Raw genomic sequence first — 20,871 nt, 5'->3', positions numbered from 1 at the left:
TGCTCGCTGTGCTCGAGCAAGCTGAGCTTTGGCTTTAATGTCTGCCAAAGTGCGAGCACCAGTACGACTTGGGCTACTAAGTGGAGTGGGGAGGGGAGTCCTTGGTGAGACTTGGTTAGGTGACATAGGAACAGGCAGAATTCTTGACACAGGGATCTGAAAAGACAGAATAACAAAGAGAGGTTTGACAGTTATTATTAATTATGTTAATAAAAGAGAAAACCACTATATAAAATCTAACTTAAAATGTCTGGACAACAAAACTTAAATAAGCGTTATATTAAGTCATGACAGCTATAAAACAGTATTATGTTAAAAGAAAAGGTTTAGTTTTGCAACAAGCTGTGTAGAACCTACAAACCATTAAAAATACAAATAAAACTATATTTAGCAGAAACCAGCAGAAAAGGTTTGAGAAACGACGTTGGAAAGCTGCCATGATTTTAGGCTCTTAGAGGATTTCCCTTTAATTGCTGCAAGTTCACACTATCTACAGCTGCCATTCTCTGGCAAGAAACAAGCTTAAATAATTATCAGGGTCACAGAGAAGACATACGTCAGCAGAGGCTGTGAGTTATAGACATATTTTCATATATTTCTACCTTTAGTGGTGGAACCCTTTGATTTGTTGGAGATGGTGTGGCAGGGCTGGATATGGATGATGCTGAGGGAGATGCAGAAGACACTGAGGAAACCGAGGACAAACGGGATCTTTTCTCTGGTGTCAATTCACCCTCAGTTTCACTTTGAGATTTCCTCTTCAGAGGCTCTGTGGGGCCACTCGACTCAGAGGTAACCTCCTCACTCTCTACAGCAGTCTTCACTTCGGACACCAGTGGTTCCTCTTTTAACTCTGAACTAGCTTTCGGCAGAGGGATTTTCATCACAGGTGACAGAGGGGGATTGGTTTTCTTCTCCTTTGCATCCTCTTTATTCTCCCTTTCAGGAGACGTACACACCAAACTCTGTTCAGTCTGTTTTTCAACCTCTGGTGTTCTTGCTGCAGACACAGGCCCAGACTGTGCAGCTGTGTTCAATTTGCGTTCCTCAGTATAATATGAACGCCGCGTCTTCATGGGCTCTATGATGGAGACGGACTCCTTTTGACCGGGTTGTGCTTTCGGAAGCTCCTCAGATGTCTGTGACGGTGTCATGACTTTAGGAGTAGCATCAATTTGGCTGCTTCTCTTGGTGCGCTTGTCGTCCTCCAGTCCTTGAGTGACAGGTCTTGTCTGATGAGAGGGTAGTTGGGCCCTGGGAGACTCCAGATTCAGATCGGTCTTTGTCAGCTTTTCAGATTCCTCATAGCTGAGCCCTGAACTGTATCGAGAGAATTGAGGAGACCAAAAGAAATACACTGCTTAATCAAGAGCTTTATTACTCAAAAAAAAAAAAAAAAAAAAATTGCCTTTTTATACTGTGCTTTGAAAGGGGTTGCTAATATTACATAACTTTTAAGCATGAAAATTATTCAGATATACCAAAAGACAACACATTGGTTGCCTGTAGATTACAGAATTTAATGCACCAAATCAGCTTTTTGTCTGAGAATAAATTTCTAACAAATATGAGAAGTAAGTTTTAAAATCATGTAAAATTAGACTTTAAAAGAACGTCACAATATTATACAAACTGCACATGTATAAAAAATAAATAAAATGTCACCGGAACTTACTTTTCCCCATAATAATTTTCAAAGAAGGCTTCTTTCCACTGCTCAACTTTCTTTTCCTTTTCAATTTCTTGACGCATTCTGAGCTGCAACTCAGGAGTGAATTCCCCTACAAAGAAGAAAGTTACATCACATAAAAAGAAAACATTACATTAAACTGATTCACCTTGGTGATATAATTTTCTTTCAAAATGAAATGAATGCGGTTGTCATCAACAGGAGGTCAAGGAACTGACCCTCAGCAAGTCTTTCCTTCCAAGACTGTGCTGCTGATGTGAAGAACTCATTGTTTAAGGCAGAGCTAGTGACCTTCAGAAGGCCATCCAAGCAAGCCTGAGGAGATGAAACACAATGCTATGACTCATGTCATGACGATCACCATCACTGCATCAGTACATTGACTTCAGATCCTCTTTATGATGAACAGAACGTCAAGAAGCAAAAAGCAACATTTAATGCTTTAAAGAAATATTCTGCCTTTGTTTAGACTGACAAAAGATGTATATGATTATTAACATGGACTGATGTGTAGCAAGAACTGCATGCAGTTATAATGTAGCGATACAAATAGCATGTGAAAAGCTACCTGACGGTCAACTTCAGGAAGGAGTTTGAGCAGCTTCTGTTGGCAATCTGAAGGTAGGACAGAGAACGTGTGTTTGTTGATGATTGCTCTCAAGTTGGTGTTAACCAAAATAGAGTCTGGTGTTTCCACATCGATCTGATACTTGGTGCGTTTTATCTGCCCTGCAACACAAAATAAGAAATAGAGGTGAGCCAAAATAAAGTCAGCAATGCAGGAAAAAAAACACTTGTAAGCATTTATAAATTATGACGAGTTAAAAATCAAAATGTGGATTCAAAGCAGAGACAGATATTTCTTTGCTCCCACCTGTGTGGTTATTTTCAAAATAAAAAAAAACATTGTTGTCAACAAATGTAAAGATTTCCAGATCACTGAAACAAACATTAGCAGTTCACCCTACCTGCACTGAGACGATTGGACCTCTGGGAAACCTTTCTGGGAACAGCTTGGTGGCATAAGTCTGTTTGGATAAAGAAAGAGGAACAACAAATATAAAGGTCTGAGAATCTGTCATGACAACCAACTGCTTCAGTTTGCACATTAATGCTCCCTATTAAACAAGTCCAGCTTGCTGATGACGACGATGACACACTGTTATTAGTTGGGAAAACCAAAATAAAATCTAATGTGTAACTAATTTTAAACTTACATCATGATCCACAACGTAATAGCTGCAGCTTACCCGTCTTTGTTGTAATGTTCTCAGCCATATCTTTGATGGTCTTCAGAAGCAGTCTTGGGCTGGAGACAGCTGGCATTCCCCCCTGTCTGCGCTGGTTTCTCTGCTGCTGTTGCTTCAAGGCCTTAAAGAAAAAGCAAAACAGGAAAGGAATAAACACCCAGCACTATGAGAAAATCCAAAAAAGAATGCCTGTAAATCTCTATATCCTTGCTACTCCTTCTCCAGGGGCCATTTACCTGTTTAAATAACAACTAAATAACAGCATAGCTAAGAAAAATAGGTTGCAAAACAGCAACATAAACCAACTGCTCGTAAATCTTTCAAAAAGTCTGTTGACCTCACAAACTAAAAAAAAACAAAACAACACTACATATCTTTCTTTGGTTTCAGCATATTGCATTATGTTGAAAACAACAACAGGAAAATATGCAATGTGCCTCTGCAGAACTAATACTTAAACCAAATTGCCATCTTCGTCCTGCAGTGTTAAACCAAATTACTGAATACAAAATGCTATTACAGGGTTAAAAAGAATCCACACCAGATGGAGTGAATTAAAAGTGCATGCAATTAAAAGAAATCTAATTAAATGGAATATAAGGGCACAAAGCATCCCACAGTAAATGCTGAATGGGTGGATTATGAGAACACTAATACTGTAAAAACAGCTACAAGCATTCTTTCTGACGCCTCTTTGTTTTAATAACCAGAACAAGATGTTGCAGGCAACAGAAGAACAAAGACCGTTTTGCAAAAACACTAGAATATGTATTGTACATGCTGAGTAAAAATATGTAAATGCTGAATACCTGCAGCCAAAATTGGAGGAGATCCAGATGTTAGGAGTAAAACTGTCACATTAAAACTCCACTTTCAATTCAATAATATGAGAAAGACTAAATGTATATACTTTACAAGACCTATTTTTTTTGCTGCGAGTCAAGGTGCAGAGATTTTTTACAGGACTATGTGAACATGTGGGTGTGGCAGGGATTTATGTTACAAATGTGGTGAGAACACAGTAATGTATACATAAACTCAGCCACAAACTCAGCCATGCAGTAAAAGACAAAAAAAAAAAAAAAAAAAAAAAAAAAAAAACATGAAACACAAAAGCTTTTTCCAGTACCTGTTTCAAAGCTTTCTTGCTGTGTTTCTGTGAGGGAGAGATGAGCTTACTGGTGGGAACAGAAGGTGAGGAGCATCGTGGCTGTGGAGACGATGGTTGTGATTGCAGCCTGGAAGGAACTATAAAATACAAAAGCACAAAACATATGCTACAATTTACATTTCCTGAGGGAGGTGCAAACTTTATCACAGCTTGGTATTGTTGTATGGAACTGAAACCACTACACTGCACAAAAAAGAAGATTATGTAACCTGTCTAAAATATCAAATTACTAAAAATGGTCCAGGCAATTTAATAGGAATTTTGACCAGCCCCTGTCTTTGTCTGCTGTCTATATCTGATTATGATGATTTTTTTTTTTTACATATCAGCTCCACTTTTTACTTGTTTCATTTCATCTGCAATTGACTTTATGCTGCTCTGTATTGATTAGCTCAAAAATAAAACAATTCCTGCCCACTCAGCTGTACAGCAAGACTATTTGTTTGGTAGTTTCTAACATGATCATAATGAGGAAGTGGTCACGGGTCATATTGAGAAAATTCAGTTTCCTGTTTTAAGTCACCCAAAATATGTGGCAAGAGAGAAAACAGATAATTGCCAAAAATCTCTCTCGGATATCTGCACTGAAATCAGGGAGAATCTACTTTGCTAATCACTATAAAGCAATAATCTAAGACAACATACACGCAAAACAGTGAAAACTTTTGAGCAGACTGTATATCCAACTTATGATTACCAAAATATCCTATGAGCAACACACTTTCAATAAAACCCACCTTTTTCTATCATTGTGTTGGCTGCTGAGTGTATTCCAAGAAATATTTTGCGACGGGATGGTTTAATCTATGTTTTGTGGTGGAGCCACTTTCTCTAAGCTCGTCTTGACTACTGTTACTTCGGCTGGCTTCCTGTGTTTCTGCAACACTTGACAACAGCTGAGAAGGGGCGTTGACACAACACAGCTAGATAACCAATCGGATAAAATTGGTAAATAAAAGAGCAATACACCAGATCTTCCTTTTCTCAGTTACAAGCAAGTAATCATTTCAGTCATGGGGAAAAAGACATGCCAAGAAAAAACATTAGATCCATGTGTGTGTGTGTGTGTGTGTGTGTGTGTGTGTGTGTGTGTGTGTGTGTGTGTATGACACTGATGTGACAAAAATTGCAGTTCGTCCCTCATCCACCAGGGGCTCCAAAACAGAGCAAATCTCCTTAGAGGACCGTGTTAAAAGACCAATATCTCTTAGCTACAGGCAGGTTGGAGTTCGCTAGATGACAATCATCCATGACAACGTACAAGGCCCCGTCTCAGCTCTACCTCTTTGCCCATTTTTCTATTTTCTGTGAGAGACAACCATAGACGGTAAATGAAAGATGGAAGGAGCCTTCGGCGGTTAAAAGTGAAGCCTATGCGGAAGTGCATAAAACTGCAGTTCTCCCTTCATCCACTAGGGGCAAAAAAACAGAGCGCATCTCCATAGACTCCCATGTTAAAAAGGCCAACTTCACAGCAGAAATAAACATGTTTACAGCCTGGTTCAAAAATCCATTTTCGGTTTATAGGTCAGGTTTACCTTCATGACAAATGTGGGGGGAATTAATTTTTTTCTAACTCGCCTATTTAAAAGTAATTTATTCGCAAAATTCAGCATATTTAGGGGTGTGTCCTTTTGATTGACAGGTACCCGACCTCAATCTTCAAGTAAGAATAACGTAGAACAACCGCGGTTTTTAGAAGGTTAACAACGCGACTTAGCTTTAGTCTGCTTACCTCCGTTAGCTGGTTAGCTCCTGTTATCTCCAGGTTAGCTCGGTAAGCTCTTAGCTACAGAAAACTCGGAGTTTGCTCGATGTCAATCATTCACCATGACGCTCACAGCCCCCCTCTCAGCTCCACCTCTTTGCCCATATTTGTTTCTTCTGGGCAAGACGACACACATGCCCCTGCCAAGATGGCGATGGTAGGGACCGCCCACTGAGCTTCAATTCAGCTCTTCAGAAACCTGTGGGTGACGTCACGGCGGCTCCGTCCATCTTTTATATGAAGACAATGGTGAATGTGTGTGTATGTATGTGTGTATGTATATATATATATATATATATATATATATATATATATATATATATATATATATATATATATATATGTATGTGTGTGTGTGTGTGTGTTATTACATAACACGCTACCTCTTCGCATCCACCTTCCTGTCCTCCCCTCTCGAGTAATGTCACTACTGTTGTTTTCTGTGCTTTGGGAGTCAGACAGATTATCACTGCTTTCATCAGAGCCCTCCTCCGACAGCTCCTTCACCACATCAGAGATGTCCTTCTGCAAGAAAAAAAACTTTTGCATAAACTATCTATTATTTTCATGCTGCTGATAGAGCAGAGAAACTGCCAAGCAAAAGTAAATAAAGAAAACTGCAGGGCTGTACACTCACATGAAAGTCATATTCACTTGCAGCATTCACAATTTGTCACATTTTTTTAAATATAATTTCAGCTTTATACTTATCTAACTATGTGCTCTGTTGACAAAGTAGCAAAGAACTCATTCTAACATATTCACCACAGTGTTATTTTGCTCAAAGCCATTAATTTGTAGAAAACTGAATCACTGATCACCACATTCAGCTGCTTCTTCTGAAAGTCTCTTGACTATTTTGGACTGCGGCTGGGAATAGCTGTCTTTGTTCTTCTCTACAGCCTCAGTAAAATTAGCCTAAAGGTTCCTGAAACAGTTCTCACATGCTGCAAGCTCTTGGTTGGAGTGGCACTCCAGCTTGCAGCTGAGCTCCATGTTAAAAGGCCAGGGATACCATCATGATTCAACAATTTGTAGACGTTTTTAAAACATGTGATTTAATTGACAGTTAACACTATTATCACTGGCAATAGTTTGTTTGTGGAAAGGAGAAACTGAATGGAGAGAGGTCTAGCTGACACCGAGGACCAATGCTCTAAATTATCACCCATCAAATGCCTTGAACATATTTTTGGTAGATAAAAATAAAAACTTACTTGCCTGTTTTACAGGTGATTATTGGAGCAAATTATTTCATGTATTTCCTATGGTCGCTATACCATGATATATCATAGATTCTTTGCTTACGTCTGCTTGAACAAAATGCAGCTTAATGAGGGGCAAAGTTTAAACAAAGTAAGTAATGTGTAGAGAAAAAAAAAAACAATATTTCCCAGGAGTTGGACAGTGTAAAGAATGAGTTACAAATTAAGAAACAGGACAGAATGGCTATGGAAAAAAATGACACAACTTAGACATTTAATTGATTTTGTAAAAAATTTACTAATCTAAAGTTTAAGTGTATTCATTGAAAATGTAACTCGGTTCCTAACTGGAAAAGAAAAAGTTAAAAAAAATGTTGTCATCGTTTGGATTTCGAGATATTTAGATTAAATGCAGTAAATTACATTTATAATCTATCTTATTTTGTAATGCAAATTGTGATTGGTTGGTAATTTAGGGAGTCTACCAGTACACTGGCTGGTGATCAAAAAAGATTCATTAGACCCTTTTTTTAAGAACTATTTTGAGAGCAACCAGGAAAGCTTACAGGTGTGGAAACATGAAACAAGACAAACTGGAGATAACTGGTTACCACTGACTCAACATTCAACAGAAAATATTATGGCAAGTCACTACAAATAATTCAGAGAATAAGAAATATTGTAATCAGCAAAAACAATGTTGCTAATCACTCTACCTTTACCAGAATATACACTGTGTTGTCCATTAATATAAATAGGCTGTGACCTCAAATTTTGGCTGTCCTGGCAGGGATTTTCTGCTCAACTAACCTTCAATGTATAGACTCCCATTCTGCCTGGAACTTTGTAGAAGATTCCCTCCTCCCCGCGAGAGTTTGTGTGCAGCATTGCATTTAGACATGCTAGTGGTGAGGTTCCACTGGTTGATAAAAGAAAAATACAAATTACACATGTACTCTCAAGTCAGAATAGTGGAGAACAATAGTACCAATAATAGTAATAATAATAATTATAACATAAGAATGGTAAGAGCTTGTCTAACGGGATACTGCTGTCATGCAACAGTCAAGTGAGAGTCCACATTGGTGTGCAGTAGCAGTAAGGAAATTTGCTCTCTGCTTAATATAATATAATATAATATAATATAATATAATATAATATAATATAATATAATATAATATAATATAATAAATCAGTTGCATAAATATCATTAAAACTCAGTCTAATCCCTGAAGGTGACTGCCATTCACAGATTACACTGGTCTGATATAAAAATATATGTTGCATAAAAATCATTAAAGTTCAATCACACATCGATATACTGTAGCTGTGAAATGAACATAACAACCCTAGGCTATGTTTTGTTAACTTGATGTTGTGCTACCTTACACATGACATTATATACTGCTGGGTTCAAAAAGTGAAAGAGTAGCCCACAGTGTCCAAAGATCAAACCTATGGAAGATTATTTTAGTATATGCTGGATAAGACTTTATACAACAGTCCAACTCTCCTGTTATATACACTTCTGGATGGAAATTAAATGTATGACTTGATTGAGTTTATAGAAATGATCCAACTGTAAATGTGTGCTGTAATGAAAGCCAGTCTAAGAAAATATTAAATGTGTGACTAATTTTGGTCAAGCAGTGTACAGTATACAGTACATACAGAATTTTTAAAAACAAGACAATTTTTTTGTGAATAACCGAATAAAATAAAAATAGTGTTAATTAATTTAATAACTGACGTTATGTTTGGCTTACATGTATCACTATGTTTTCTTGTTTAATTTATTTACAACATAAAAAAACAAGGAAATATGATTTTTATGCAACAGCTGGTTGTAGGATCTAAAATTATAAATACATATCTAATGTGTTTTTATGCAACTAAACTTAAAATATGTCAATGTTAATAACATGCAAAAGGTAAATTCCAACAAAAAATGACAATGCTGTGAGGTTGTTAAGAAAATGTGATGGGGAGCTAGCTTTGACTTACCTTCTAGATGAGAACAGTGACAATGAAACAAAAAGAAACAATACAGTAATTGAGTAAAAATAACTGCAACAATGAGCAGTAACAAATACATGACACACACTCTCACAAACTGAGGGACACGGCTGTGGTTCTGCCTTCCTTGTGAAAATATTTTCCATTTGAAATATAATTAAAGCAAAGATCCCAGGAACATGCTTACCTTATTTCTTTAAGTCTTTCTCTCTGGATCACCTGCAAGATCTCTTTGTGGCTCATAGGTGTATTAGGGTACTTTTCCAAAACCTATAGTAATGAAAACAGATTATTGTGTAAAAAAAAAAAAAAAAAAGAAAAAAAAGAAAACAGACTAAAAGGTAATAAAAGCACACAAGTTCTCATAAAAATAATGCTACTTCAGCTGCAGCATGACATTTTATATACTGGTGCAAACTACTAGTCAGCTTTCTAGACCTTAAATTTGTTTAAATTAAAAGTTTAATGCCCCAGGATTGTTTGTATACATGTTTTACTTTAGTACTTGACGAGTAGTGTTTTGACCTGTATTTTTTCTACATGGTGGCTGTGTTCATCAACACCTTTTCAAGTGTCAAATGATGACAAGTGTCCCTGAACCCAAGCATTGATCAAGGACAAATGAATGTCTGCCTAATACCAGGCGAAGATAACAGCAATCAGTACCAGATTCTCTTAATCTTTTACATGTATTCCCCATGACCGAATCCCCAAATTCTTTAAAATTCTGAAAGAAGAAGGATTGTTGCACTGAACGATTTCCTCCTGCACATTTTACATGTAACGGTGAGCTTCACTGATAATCTTATTAAAGCCAAAACATATAACCTGTAGCTAGTTATTATTTCTGGGATAGTTTGTATAAAACTCTCACTTACACATTTGATAAATTCTGTCTTGACAATTTAGAATAGAAAATAAGACTTAAATACTATGCAAGCAATTTCACTGTGGATTCAATGTTGGTGGAACTACCATACGCCCTTTTTTTTTTATTTTTTTTTTTTTTTTTTTTTTTTTACAAAATAAATCTAAAGGGACCATACATTAATTAATTTCTCACATTTTTTCATTTCTTCTGAAAATGATCAATAAACTTTAATCCATCTCAGTTAAATAAAATATAGAAGCAATGCAAAATGTTATTGTCAAGTATAGCCTTTACCTTTACTTTTAAACTAAATAATTATTGTCATTTTAAAGCTGACAGCAACGTGAAACAAACGTGTCAGTAGATTGCTAATGTCAACACGTTAATAAGATATGATCCAATAGGAAAATTGTTGCTTCGACTTTCAATATTCTGTATTCATTAGCATGCTGTGCTAATACAGCTCGCTGGAGTGCTAACCATACGTTTACTCCAGCATTAGAAGGTGTTGGCACGCGATGAATTAACTTATGCATCGATGAGGGAGCTATGATGAAACAGAATAAACTGGTAAAATAAAATCAGTTTGGTGTTTTACTGTGTTATTCGTGACACTCGTGTCAAACAAACTTATTGACGGACTTAGCAGAAGCTAACCAGCGCTAACCTGGCTAACGGAACACTAACGTGATTCGAGGTAACTTCATAATTTAAATCCTACAAGGCATGACAGCCTTACTGTCGACATAAAACATACACAGGGTGCTTAGAAACATTCTTGGGTGGACGTAAATTACATTTATATAGCTACATTTCTCCTTGTAGGTCATTGATACATTGAGCTATAAAGCTAATGCTAGCGGTCTGTGGAACGCCTAACCGTCAACACAGGCCTTGCGCGGTGCACGCGACGTTTCGTCTTCCACCAGCAGGTCATGAACTCATAAACTGTTGTACAAGTGGGAGCGTTCAAGGAAAACAACCACAACAAATGCCAGATACCAACGAAGAATACCGTTTTAGCAGCTTCCGCCCATGTCCTCCCCTTTTTTTTCTTCTGCCTCTCCCTCATTGTGGATTGCTTGCGTTGAAGTAATAGTGTTTAATTTGTCCGTTTCAGTTGAAACGTTGCTTTTAGTTACCGTGCAAGATCCACTCCGTCTGCCATGTTGGACTTACTGTAAAGAGTCACGTGACCACAGGAAACGTCAGCTTACTGTATATAGCTGTCATTCTAAATCTAAATTATCACCCATCAAATCGCCTTGAAAATATTTTTAAGCAGGAAAAAAAATTACTAGCCTGTTTTACAGGTGATAAATGGAGCAAATTATTCCATGTATTTCCTATGGTCGCTATACCATGATATATCATACATTCTTTGGTTACGTCTGCTTGAACAAAATGCAGCTCAATGAGGAGCAACGTTTAAACAAAGTAAGTGATGTGTAGAAAAAAATATTTCCCAGGAGTTGGACAGTGTAAAGAATGAATTACAATTAAGATATAGGACAGACTGGCTATGAAAAAAGATGACACAACTTTAATTGATTTTGTAACAAATCTACTAATCTAAAGTTTAAGTGTATTCATTGCAAAGTTAACTTGGTTCCCAATTGGAAAAGAAAATGTTCAAAGAATTTTGTCATCGTTTTATTCTAAGCCCTCGAGTTTTCCTACAAATATTTAATTAGCTGTCGTTTGAGATTTTTTTTTTTTTCATTAAAGAGCATCACAGAGATGCATTAATGTCTGGAAATAAAAACGGCTGTTCAACATGATCAGAGTATTGTCTGTTTATTTTCATATGTAAGCAATTTTCACTTTTTGCACAATTCTAAAAAATAAGGCAGCTATCAAGAGAGCACTGCAAGCTTTCTTCACATTTTTTTTGGCTTACCATCACACTGGCTAAAAATTGAAGCAACAAATCATTAAGCATACAGGCACTGGCTAAACCATAATTGTGTCATCTAGGACATCAGCCACTTCAACCAGCTAACAGTTTTAGCAAACACACAATCCATTTTAAAGTCTTCTGTCTACAGAAAAGAAATACATAAGTTGTGCTATTTGAGCATGTAGCTTGACAGAATGAGGACTTTAAACTCCCCAGGTTTTTATTATATGTGAGACTTGTCATTCTTTGTGGTATTCTGCTATGTTGATGTAAGCCAAGAAGATTTGCATTGGAAAATAAAAGTTTAAAAAAATAAATAAATAAAAAAATAATCCCCAAAATTAAACAAGGAAATGTCTCTTGAAATGAATGCGCCAAATTTGTGTGTGCCTGCTTCAGGCATTTTTTCCAATGCAGATGGAAAGATATACTTTTTAAAACAGTTTGAATTCAAGACACATTTCACCCCCAAATGGCCCTTAAAGTCCCTGCAGTGACTGATGCAACACCAAACCAAGGCCAGCCCAGTACAGCAGAGGTGTATGGCCACAAATCAGGGGCTTGTTTGAAGAGAACTTCCCATGAACAGATAGGCAGCAGAGGATGGTCTTTGCCTCGGGGAGGGAGAACAGCTTTGAGATGCTGATGTCAGAGTAGTGGATGATGATGATGATGCAACAGACGCTGCTTGTGGTGCCTGATACCTGCAGTTCACAAGAAACAGATTCTAATTGACTTATAATACTCAATAACTTGAACACATCTACAAGATTTACAAACATCTAAAGGTGTGGGTGTTGACACAGGAAAAATGTGGAAAAATCCAAAAGTCTCCTGTTCGTGTTCACTCTTGGTTTAAGCTTCACTGATGTATTACTAGCACACAATTACTAGATAAACATATAAACATATCACATGGCATCCCACATTCAAAGATCTTCAGGCTGGTGACCAGCGTGAAGAGTAGATGTCGAGATGTTGTGGCTGTGATTGGATCTTTCACATGCTACCGAGGTCCCTGACAGTGTAAAATTAATGTGCAATTTTTTCCTGATTATTGTGGGAAAGTGTAATTTAATTTAACAAGCAGTTTAAAAAAAAGAAGAAGAAGAATCCCAACAAGAGAACATTCCAAGGGATCTTGGCACATTATTGGGGGGGCACTGCCACTAGAGGTGTAATTTTTACATGTTACATCATGTTATAAAGGTGATTAGTCAGGCTTTGTGACTATGTATAATACAGCATCAACTGGCATTGTCAAAAGATCAAAGAACAAAGACAAATCTCTGTACTTTTTAAGTTTAGAAAATTATAGTCTCATTGTAAAAGCTGGCAAGCAGAAAAATGACAATCCATCTTACATATTTTCATTTTTAATAGGCAAATAATAACTTCAGTTTGGATATATCAGTGGGACAGAAAATAATGTAATCTTTTCTACAAATGTGATTTTTTTATTATCACTATTTTCTTGAAGTACTCTTTGAAGATTTGTTTTTGCTTTTTTGTTTTTTATGTCCAAAATTTTATTTCTTTTGTCTTATTTATCAAAGCTGAATTTCTCTACTGTCATATCTAAAACTGACTTGATCTCACAGGTTTAAAAAAAAAGGTCAATCGCCTTTTATTCACCAACTTACCTGGTACTATTTCAGAAACCAGGACTAAGTGTGTTAATAAATTTAATACAAAAAACATACAAAACAAACTTCTTCACATAGCATTTGGTAGAGTTCAGACCAACACTAAATGAACTCTACCTCAGGAGCATATCGACTATCCTGTGTAAAATCCTCGACTTCTTCTGTACTCTTACCACGATTTGGACTTCCTGACCCGTGACGAAGAACCAGTCCTTTCTCTAACAGGCACATTTACAAGAAGATCCTGTATCAGTCTCGGAGAGAAGGCTTTTTCTAGGTGCGCCCCATGAAGATTCAAGGTGAACATGGTTGGTGGCGACATATCTAACTCCAACAGCATGATGTTCTCAGCCTATAAACGTAAATAATAAAAAAGTAAAATGAAGATACAGAATGTGTTATTTTGACACGATATTGATTGTTCATTAGCTTAAGAAGTTTCCATGTCTACGAGATCCTCAAGAAAAGAAGGTTGTTGTGAATGTTGTTAAGGAAAATCAAAACACTGCATCACACTTTTTCCTCCCAACTGGCCTTGAAATTAGCAGAACACTGACCTGGTATCTAGATGGGGCCCCGGTAGCCGTAGCAACAGCCATCTGTGCATATTGACTGATCGGCCTCTTGTATCCCACAGCAGAGAGAGGCCTTCTCTTGCCCTGAATGGTTGTACTAGAAAACAGACATGGAAAGATGTGGGTTAATTCATTCAAACACTCAGATACCGTCTGAGATGCAACTCTCTGGAACAATGTGTCACATACAGTTTGTGGTAAAATGACCAACTTCCAGCAGAATATTCAATTCTGTCTTTACTTGAGTCTAAATGTAGAAAAATACAACAGAATCTGAGCTGTCTGATCTTTTTTATGTACATATATATCAGGCAGATAAGAAGCCATAAAACATCAATCATCTACACCCTGGAAAGTTAGAGATCCTAGTTTTCCAGGTAAACAATTTCATTGTTAGTTTTTTAAACTTCAGTGACCCCCGGTGGTAGAATAAAAGAAACACAGCTGGAAAAAGAAGCAAAAACACATCCTTTTCTTCTGATCCAACTAGACACAGATTACTAAAATTAATCAACACTTCTGATTGTTGTTTACTTCTTTTTTTTTTTTTACTTCGACTTCTAATATCTTGTTCTAACATATGGTATTGAGACTGATAAGCTCAAAGTATTTCCTCAAAACCCTGTCTTGTCCGATCACTTCTTATTAACCTTTGAATTCACTTTATTTGATTACTCACTGACCAAAAATAAATTCTACTATAGTAGATGTTTATCAGACAATAATATTACAAAATTTAAACAATCAATTGAATCAATTTTTTCACATCTACCATGTGTTAGCATGACTGAGAGTCCCCCTTTAAGCCTTACTCCTGCTCAGATTGATCAACATGCTGATACTATAACAGCTTCAATGCGTACAACCTTGGATAATGTTGCTCCCCTAAAGAAGAAGAAATTAGGTAAGATTATGAAGGCTGCCTGGTTTAATTCCCAGCTTCGAGCTCTAAAACAGGCATCAAGGCATTTGGAAAACAGATGGCGTTCATCAGGACTAGAGGAGTCTCACTTAACCTGGAAAGAAAGTTTAATCGTATACAAAAAAGCCTTACGTACGGCAAGAACAGCTTATTATTCATCATTGATAGAGGAAAACAAAAACAACCCTCGGTTTCTTTTCAGCACTGTAGCTAGGCTTACTAGGAGCCGGAGCGCTGTGGAGCCATGTATTCCTTTCTCACTTAGCTGTGATGATTTCATGTATTTTTTCAGGAATAAAATTGACACTATTAGAGATCAAATTGACAATACTCTTCCTTCTACCTATAATGTTGAGCCTGTTGTGGTCTCCGAAGCATCCTTAGAACCAGGATCTGACTTGTGTCTAAATAGTTTCTGTCCTGTCCAACCCTCTGAATTAACTAAAATAATAGCTTCATCTAAACCATCCACCTGTATCTTAGACCCTCTCCCAACGAGCCTCTTTAAGGACATTTTCCCTTTAATTAATACATCACTACTAAATCTTATCAATATGTCTTTAGTGACAGGATATGTACCACAATCATTTAAAACTGCTGTAATCAAGCCTTTACTTAAAAAGCAATCTCTGGATCCAGAGGTGATAGCAAATTATAGACCTATATCTAACCTCCCGTTTATGTCCAAAATTCTGGAGAAAATAGTTTCAGCTCAGCTACATGCCCACCTGAGCAGAAATAATTTATGCGAGGAGTTTCAGTCAGGATTTAGAGCTCATCATAGTACTGAGACAGCATTGATGAAAGTTACTAATGACCTTCTTATGGCCTCAGACAAAGGACTTGTGTCCGTACTTATCTTGCTTGATCTTAGTGCTGCATTTGATACAGTCAATCATAACATTCTGTTACAAAGACTAGAACAGGTGATTGGAATTACAGGTACAGCGTTAAGCTGGTTTAAATCATATTTATCTGATAGACTTCAGTTTGTTCATGTAAATGACAAGTCCTCCTCCCAAACTACAGTAAGTCATGGAGTTCCTCAAGGTTCTGTACTTGGACCAATACTCTTCACACTATATATGCTCCCTTTAGGCAAAATTATTAGACAGCATGGAATAAACTTTCATTGTTATGCAGATGATACTCAACTATACTTATCCTTTAAACCAGATGAAACAAATCAGCCCAATAGGCTACAAAATTGTCTCATAGACATAAAGACTTGGATGTCTAGAAATTTTCTCCTCTTAAACTCAGATAAGACTGAAGTAATTCTCGTTGGATCTGAAAAACTCAGAGCTAAATTTTCCGGTTTTGTAATGAACCTGGATGGCATTACTTTAGCTTCCAGTGCTACAGTGAGAAACCTTGGAGTAATATTTGACCCTGACCTGTCCTTTGGCCCACATATTAAGCAGGTTACTAAAACAGCCTTCTTTCATTTACGTAATATAGCCAAAATTAGGGACATTCTGTCTCGGAGTGATGCAGAAAAACTGGTTCACGCTTTTGTTACTTCGAGACTAGATTACTGTAACTCTCTATTACTGGGCTGTCCTAAATATGCCCTGAAAAGCCTTCAGCTGATCCAGAATTCTGCAGCCAGAGTCCTGACCAGAACCAGCATGAGAGATCATATTTCTCCAGTTTTAGCCTCTCTTCATTGGCTGCCTGTTGAATCTAGAATAGAATTTAAAATCCTTCTCCTTACATATAAAGCCCTCCACAACCAGGCACCACTATATATCAAAGACCTCATTGTTCCTTATATACCAAGCAGAGTACTTCGTTCGCAGACTGCAGGCTTACTTGTGGTTCCTAGAGTCTCAAAGAGCCGAGCAGGAGGCAGAGCCTTTGGTTATCAGGCCCCTCTCTTATGGAATAAGCTCCCAGTTAGTGTTAGGGAAGCAGACACCCTCCCCACCTTTAAGACTAGGCTGAAGACTTATCTTTTTGATAAGTCCTATAGCTAGGGATGGTTAGCATCCCTTAGTTATGCTGCTATAGGTTTAGACTGCTGAGGGACATTTCCTGATACACTGAGCTTCTTTCTTTTTCTCTTTATCTCTTTCTTTTACCCCCCCCCCCCCCCCCCCCCCCCATAACAGTGTTGCATCATTAACATGTATGTCTCCTGTCTCAGCAGGTCTCCCTGGCCGGGAGTAGCAGTTCCTGTTGTCTGTTGTCTTTCTGTCCTCTTCCCCCCACACAGCAGAGGCAGATGGCTGCCTGTCCTGAGCCGGGTTCTGCCGGAGGTTTCCTTCCTGTTAAAAGGGAGTTTTTTCCTTCCCACTGTTGCCAGTGTGCTTGCTCAGGATGGGAGATTGAGTTGGACTCAACTCAATCTGTTGGTTTCCTTATATAGGCTGTTATGAATTGGCCTTCATTATGTTTTCCCCTCTGTCTGTAAAGCGTCTTGAGATGGCATTGCCGTGATTTGACGCTATATAAATAAAGTTGAATTGAATTGAATTGAATATCTATGCAGTGAACCTTAAAAAAATCAAAATCTAAGAAGGTATAAAAGGATATCTTTGGAAGAAAATATCTGAAGGTATCCTGCAGCAGATTTCTGTGAAAGCTGTGTAACCGATAAACCTCCATGGAGTGGGTTTATTATCCAGCACATCCCACAGATGCTCAGTTGGACTGATAACTGGTAAATTAGCAGGCCAAATCATCCTGTTGCTTATTTATTATATTTCTTAAAGATTTTACATTGTATTGTTAGTGTAAGCCAGTGATCTTACTGTCAGTTCACTGTCTTTAGGCTGCTTTTAAAATACTATTGCATTACTTTGAACCCAAATCAAGCTTTCACAGCCTGGTCCTTGTCAAAGCTTCTCAGATTCTCTCACCAATACATGCATGTATAATGTTAATGTTTGTAGGGAAAAGGCATTGTGGTCCATTAAAGTAACAGATGCTTAAACAACTAGGACTTTGTAGTTTCAGTTTTTTTGTATTTATTTGTTTTGAACAGGTAGCAAGACAGCAGGATGTGATGAACTGCTCATTTGGAGTTTATTTATAAAGATTTCAATTTGAGATTTATTCACTCACCTTTCTGATGGAACAACAGGTTGGAGCCGCCACTGATCCTCCTCACTATCAAATTGTAGTCTGTTCATTATTTTGTTTTTTTCTTCAGGAGGAATAAAATTTTCAATCAGGAGATACCTGCAGAATGTAACATAGACACACAACTCAATGAGATGATATGTAGACTTACAACAAAAAGTAAGGAAATAAACAGATATATAATTTATTTTTTGTAACAATGCTTCTTGGCAACTTGTCAAATCTTTTCTGTCAATGTTAGGCAGCTTGAACTATTTCCATAAATGTTTTTCATAATAATTACAGATAAAGACATTCCTTTCTGTCTTGCGAGCATTGCCTGAACACAGATACAGCCACAAGTCTCCCATATTTGTGGACAACTTACTTGTACTTCAGCTCTCTGGTGAGCTCATGCTGTGCCTCCTCAAGCTCCTGTCTGGTTGTGACGTGTTCATCAATTATGTCTATCATCTCTCCTTTCAGTTGCTGTAGTTTGCCATACAACTATGTGGAAGGATTTGCAAAATGCAGTGACAAGAATAATCATTTAAACTAATGTTATTAAAAAAAAAAAAAAAAGCTTCATTGTCAAAATCAGATCCTTAATTCATCCAAGGCTAGGAAAAGCAATCTTTATTGAAAATAAGACTGTTTAAATAAAGATATTGTGTCACCGGGACATATTAGTGTGTGAGTCATCTTACCCGCTTCAGCTTCTTTGTCTTATGTTCCACCTCCTGCTGCAGGGAGGAAAACGTCTCTCTCATTTCTAAGGTCTCTTCTTCTTGCAGCATCATCTGTTGCTGCATCTCTCGCTCTCGTCTTATCTGCAAAACAAATAATGCACACTGAGTATCAACAAGGGCATCCATGATAATAATTCAAATGGTTTTCAGAAGATATTCCAGATATTTCAACATTAGAAATTAGGTAAAACATAAATATTTGGTTAAAAAAGAAATAACCATATTTTATATATTTATTTTTACATTATATATATATATATATACACATACACATATATATACATACACATATATATACATATATATATATATATATATATATATAAACAATGTATTTAAATATCATTACCTGTTCTGCAATTTCTTGTCTCTTCAGCTCCAGTCTTTTTTGTTGTTCATTGGTGTGATCTATTATAGTTTTTCCTCCAACCAGCAATTTACTCTCCATAGCCTGTGAACAGACATAATTAACTATTTATAAAAATTTCCTTTGTTTCCGCAATGTCTCAGCTTTCATGCATCATTACCAAAACACTGTTACCTTATATTTCTCTATGATCTTCTCAACAGCATCTTGATCCCACTGCATGTCCTCCACGCTTCTTCTATTAACATTCAGGTGCTTTAACTTCTCACTGCCCCGCTGGCAGGTCACAGTCTTTGGGTTGTCATCATCTACTTTTGTGCAATGTCTCATGTTCTCTTCGTCCTCACAAGTCTGCCACGTCTCTGCATCCCGCTCTCTTAGGATATCTTCTTCTGTATATTTGCTCAGTCTTTTACTATTCCTCCTCTTCCTCCTCTCTTTGGTGAGCATCCCTCGCTCCTCGAGCTGAGCTTTCAAGCGTGCAATCTCCTCCTGAAACTCCCTCAGCAGGGCATCTTTGGGGTCCTCATTAATTCGTGGTTTATTCTTTATTTTCTTGGCTCTGCTGGCGTACCTCAGTGTGGCCAGGGATTCGTCAAAGTTCTTGTGCGAAGGCCCCACTGTTGCCATCATGACCGTTTTTGCGTTGCCACCTAGAGAGTCCTGGAGCAGGCGGGTCAGTTTGGAGTCCCTGTATGGGACATGGCTGCTCCTGCCATCCACCAGAGCTGAAATAACATTCCCAAGCGCTGAGAGGGACAGGTTGATTTTAGCAGCTTCTTTCAGACTCCTCCCTTTGGTGCCTGTCTTGCTCTGCCGCTCGCTGCCAGCCAGGTCAACCATGTTTAGCTTACCAACACGAATGTGGTCCTCACCATCTGGACCTGTTTCACTGCACTCCACAGTTATGACAAAGATTGCGTGAGAACGAGAGCTGCGTTCATTCATGTTTGTGAACCCCACAGACCTGGACTGGTCGCCGATGTTCATCACATGTTCAATCTCAGTGGTGTTCTTTGTCACCACTGAAGACAAGTCTTTCACATACACACCATATTCAGGGTTCTCTTTAAGTTCCAGTTTCTTGTTGTTATCTTTGCACAGAAGATCCCTGATTTCCTCCTGGTAGATCTCAAGGTATGACGACCGGACCAGATATTTCTGATTCTGACTTCTGGATATTTGGGTAAAAATGTGCTGAAATGAATTTGGTACAATGCCTCTCCTTTCTGGGTCGCTTGGCACTCCCTGCATGGTAAATGTCTTACCTGTCCCAGTTTGCCCGTAGGCAAAGATAGTGCCATTGAAGCCTTGCAGCACTGATTCCACCAGAGGTCTCACAGCATCATCATAAATGTCGCTTTGTTTTGAATTCCAGCCATACACTGAATTAAAGGTGAACACTTTCATGGGCTCATCAGGTGGTGCCTTTGGGTTTCTGATGGTGATCTGTCCCAGTTTGTCATCAATCTCCAAAATATTCTCACACTTCGCCATCTCCTCTTTTCTGCCGAATGGCCGGCAGCGGACCACCACCCTCACCGCCTCGCAATGTTTGGCTTTAGACATTTTGGTTTCAAAGCTAAACTATCCACAGCACGTCACAAAACCATTATGTCGAGCAGTTGAACAGTTTCTTCTCCACACATACAGGTGCAGCTCCAGTTTCATGCGG

The 20,871-nt window shown here is 37.8% G+C and overlaps 2 protein-coding genes across 2 annotated transcripts in view; both read right to left on the bottom strand.

Annotated features, from left to right (window-relative positions):
• asxl2 (ASXL transcriptional regulator 2) overlaps nt 1-11,121 on the bottom strand; it is a gene marked incomplete at its 3' end in the record, with an annotated part of 12,795 nt that extends 1,674 nt beyond the window's left edge. Inside the window, exons 1-12 of the mRNA XM_079262538.1 lie at nt 10,987-11,121; nt 9,288-9,370; nt 7,895-8,003; nt 6,263-6,404; nt 4,070-4,188; nt 2,941-3,061; nt 2,659-2,718; nt 2,259-2,419; nt 1,909-2,005; nt 1,676-1,781; nt 603-1,320; nt 1-156 (exon numbers count right to left, since the gene is read on the bottom strand). The exon at nt 1-156 is cut by the window's left edge and continues 1,674 nt beyond it. Coding sequence (XP_079118664.1) covers nt 1-156; nt 603-1,320; nt 1,676-1,781; nt 1,909-2,005; nt 2,259-2,419; nt 2,659-2,718; nt 2,941-3,061; nt 4,070-4,188; nt 6,263-6,404; nt 7,895-8,003; nt 9,288-9,370; nt 10,987-11,043 — 1,929 coding nt within the window. The 5' untranslated portion in view covers nt 11,044-11,121. The remainder of the gene's footprint in view (nt 157-602; nt 1,321-1,675; nt 1,782-1,908; nt 2,006-2,258; nt 2,420-2,658; nt 2,719-2,940; nt 3,062-4,069; nt 4,189-6,262; nt 6,405-7,894; nt 8,004-9,287; nt 9,371-10,986) is intronic.
• A 1,303-nt stretch (nt 11,122-12,424) lies between these two features.
• Nucleotides 12,425-20,765, bottom strand: LOC306772489 (kinesin-like protein KIF3B; the record flags this gene model as incomplete). The annotated part of the gene is made up of 8 exons (XM_079261981.1): nt 12,425-12,575; nt 13,691-13,869; nt 14,075-14,189; nt 18,084-18,200; nt 18,469-18,587; nt 18,788-18,910; nt 19,179-19,280; nt 19,371-20,765. The coding sequence occupies 8 exons, from the start codon at nt 20,763-20,765 to the stop codon at nt 12,425-12,427; spliced, it is 2,301 nt and encodes a 766-aa protein (XP_079118107.1).
• Nucleotides 20,766-20,871: the final 106 nt, after the last annotated feature.

The sequence above is a fragment of the Telmatherina bonti genome (genome assembly GCF_933228915.1).
Source record: "Telmatherina bonti genome assembly, chromosome: 22".
NCBI classification, from domain to species: Eukaryota; Metazoa; Chordata; class Actinopteri; order Atheriniformes; family Telmatherinidae; genus Telmatherina; species Telmatherina bonti.
The sequence above is the reverse complement of the archived record's forward strand: the minus strand, read 5'-3'. Positions and strand labels throughout refer to the sequence as shown.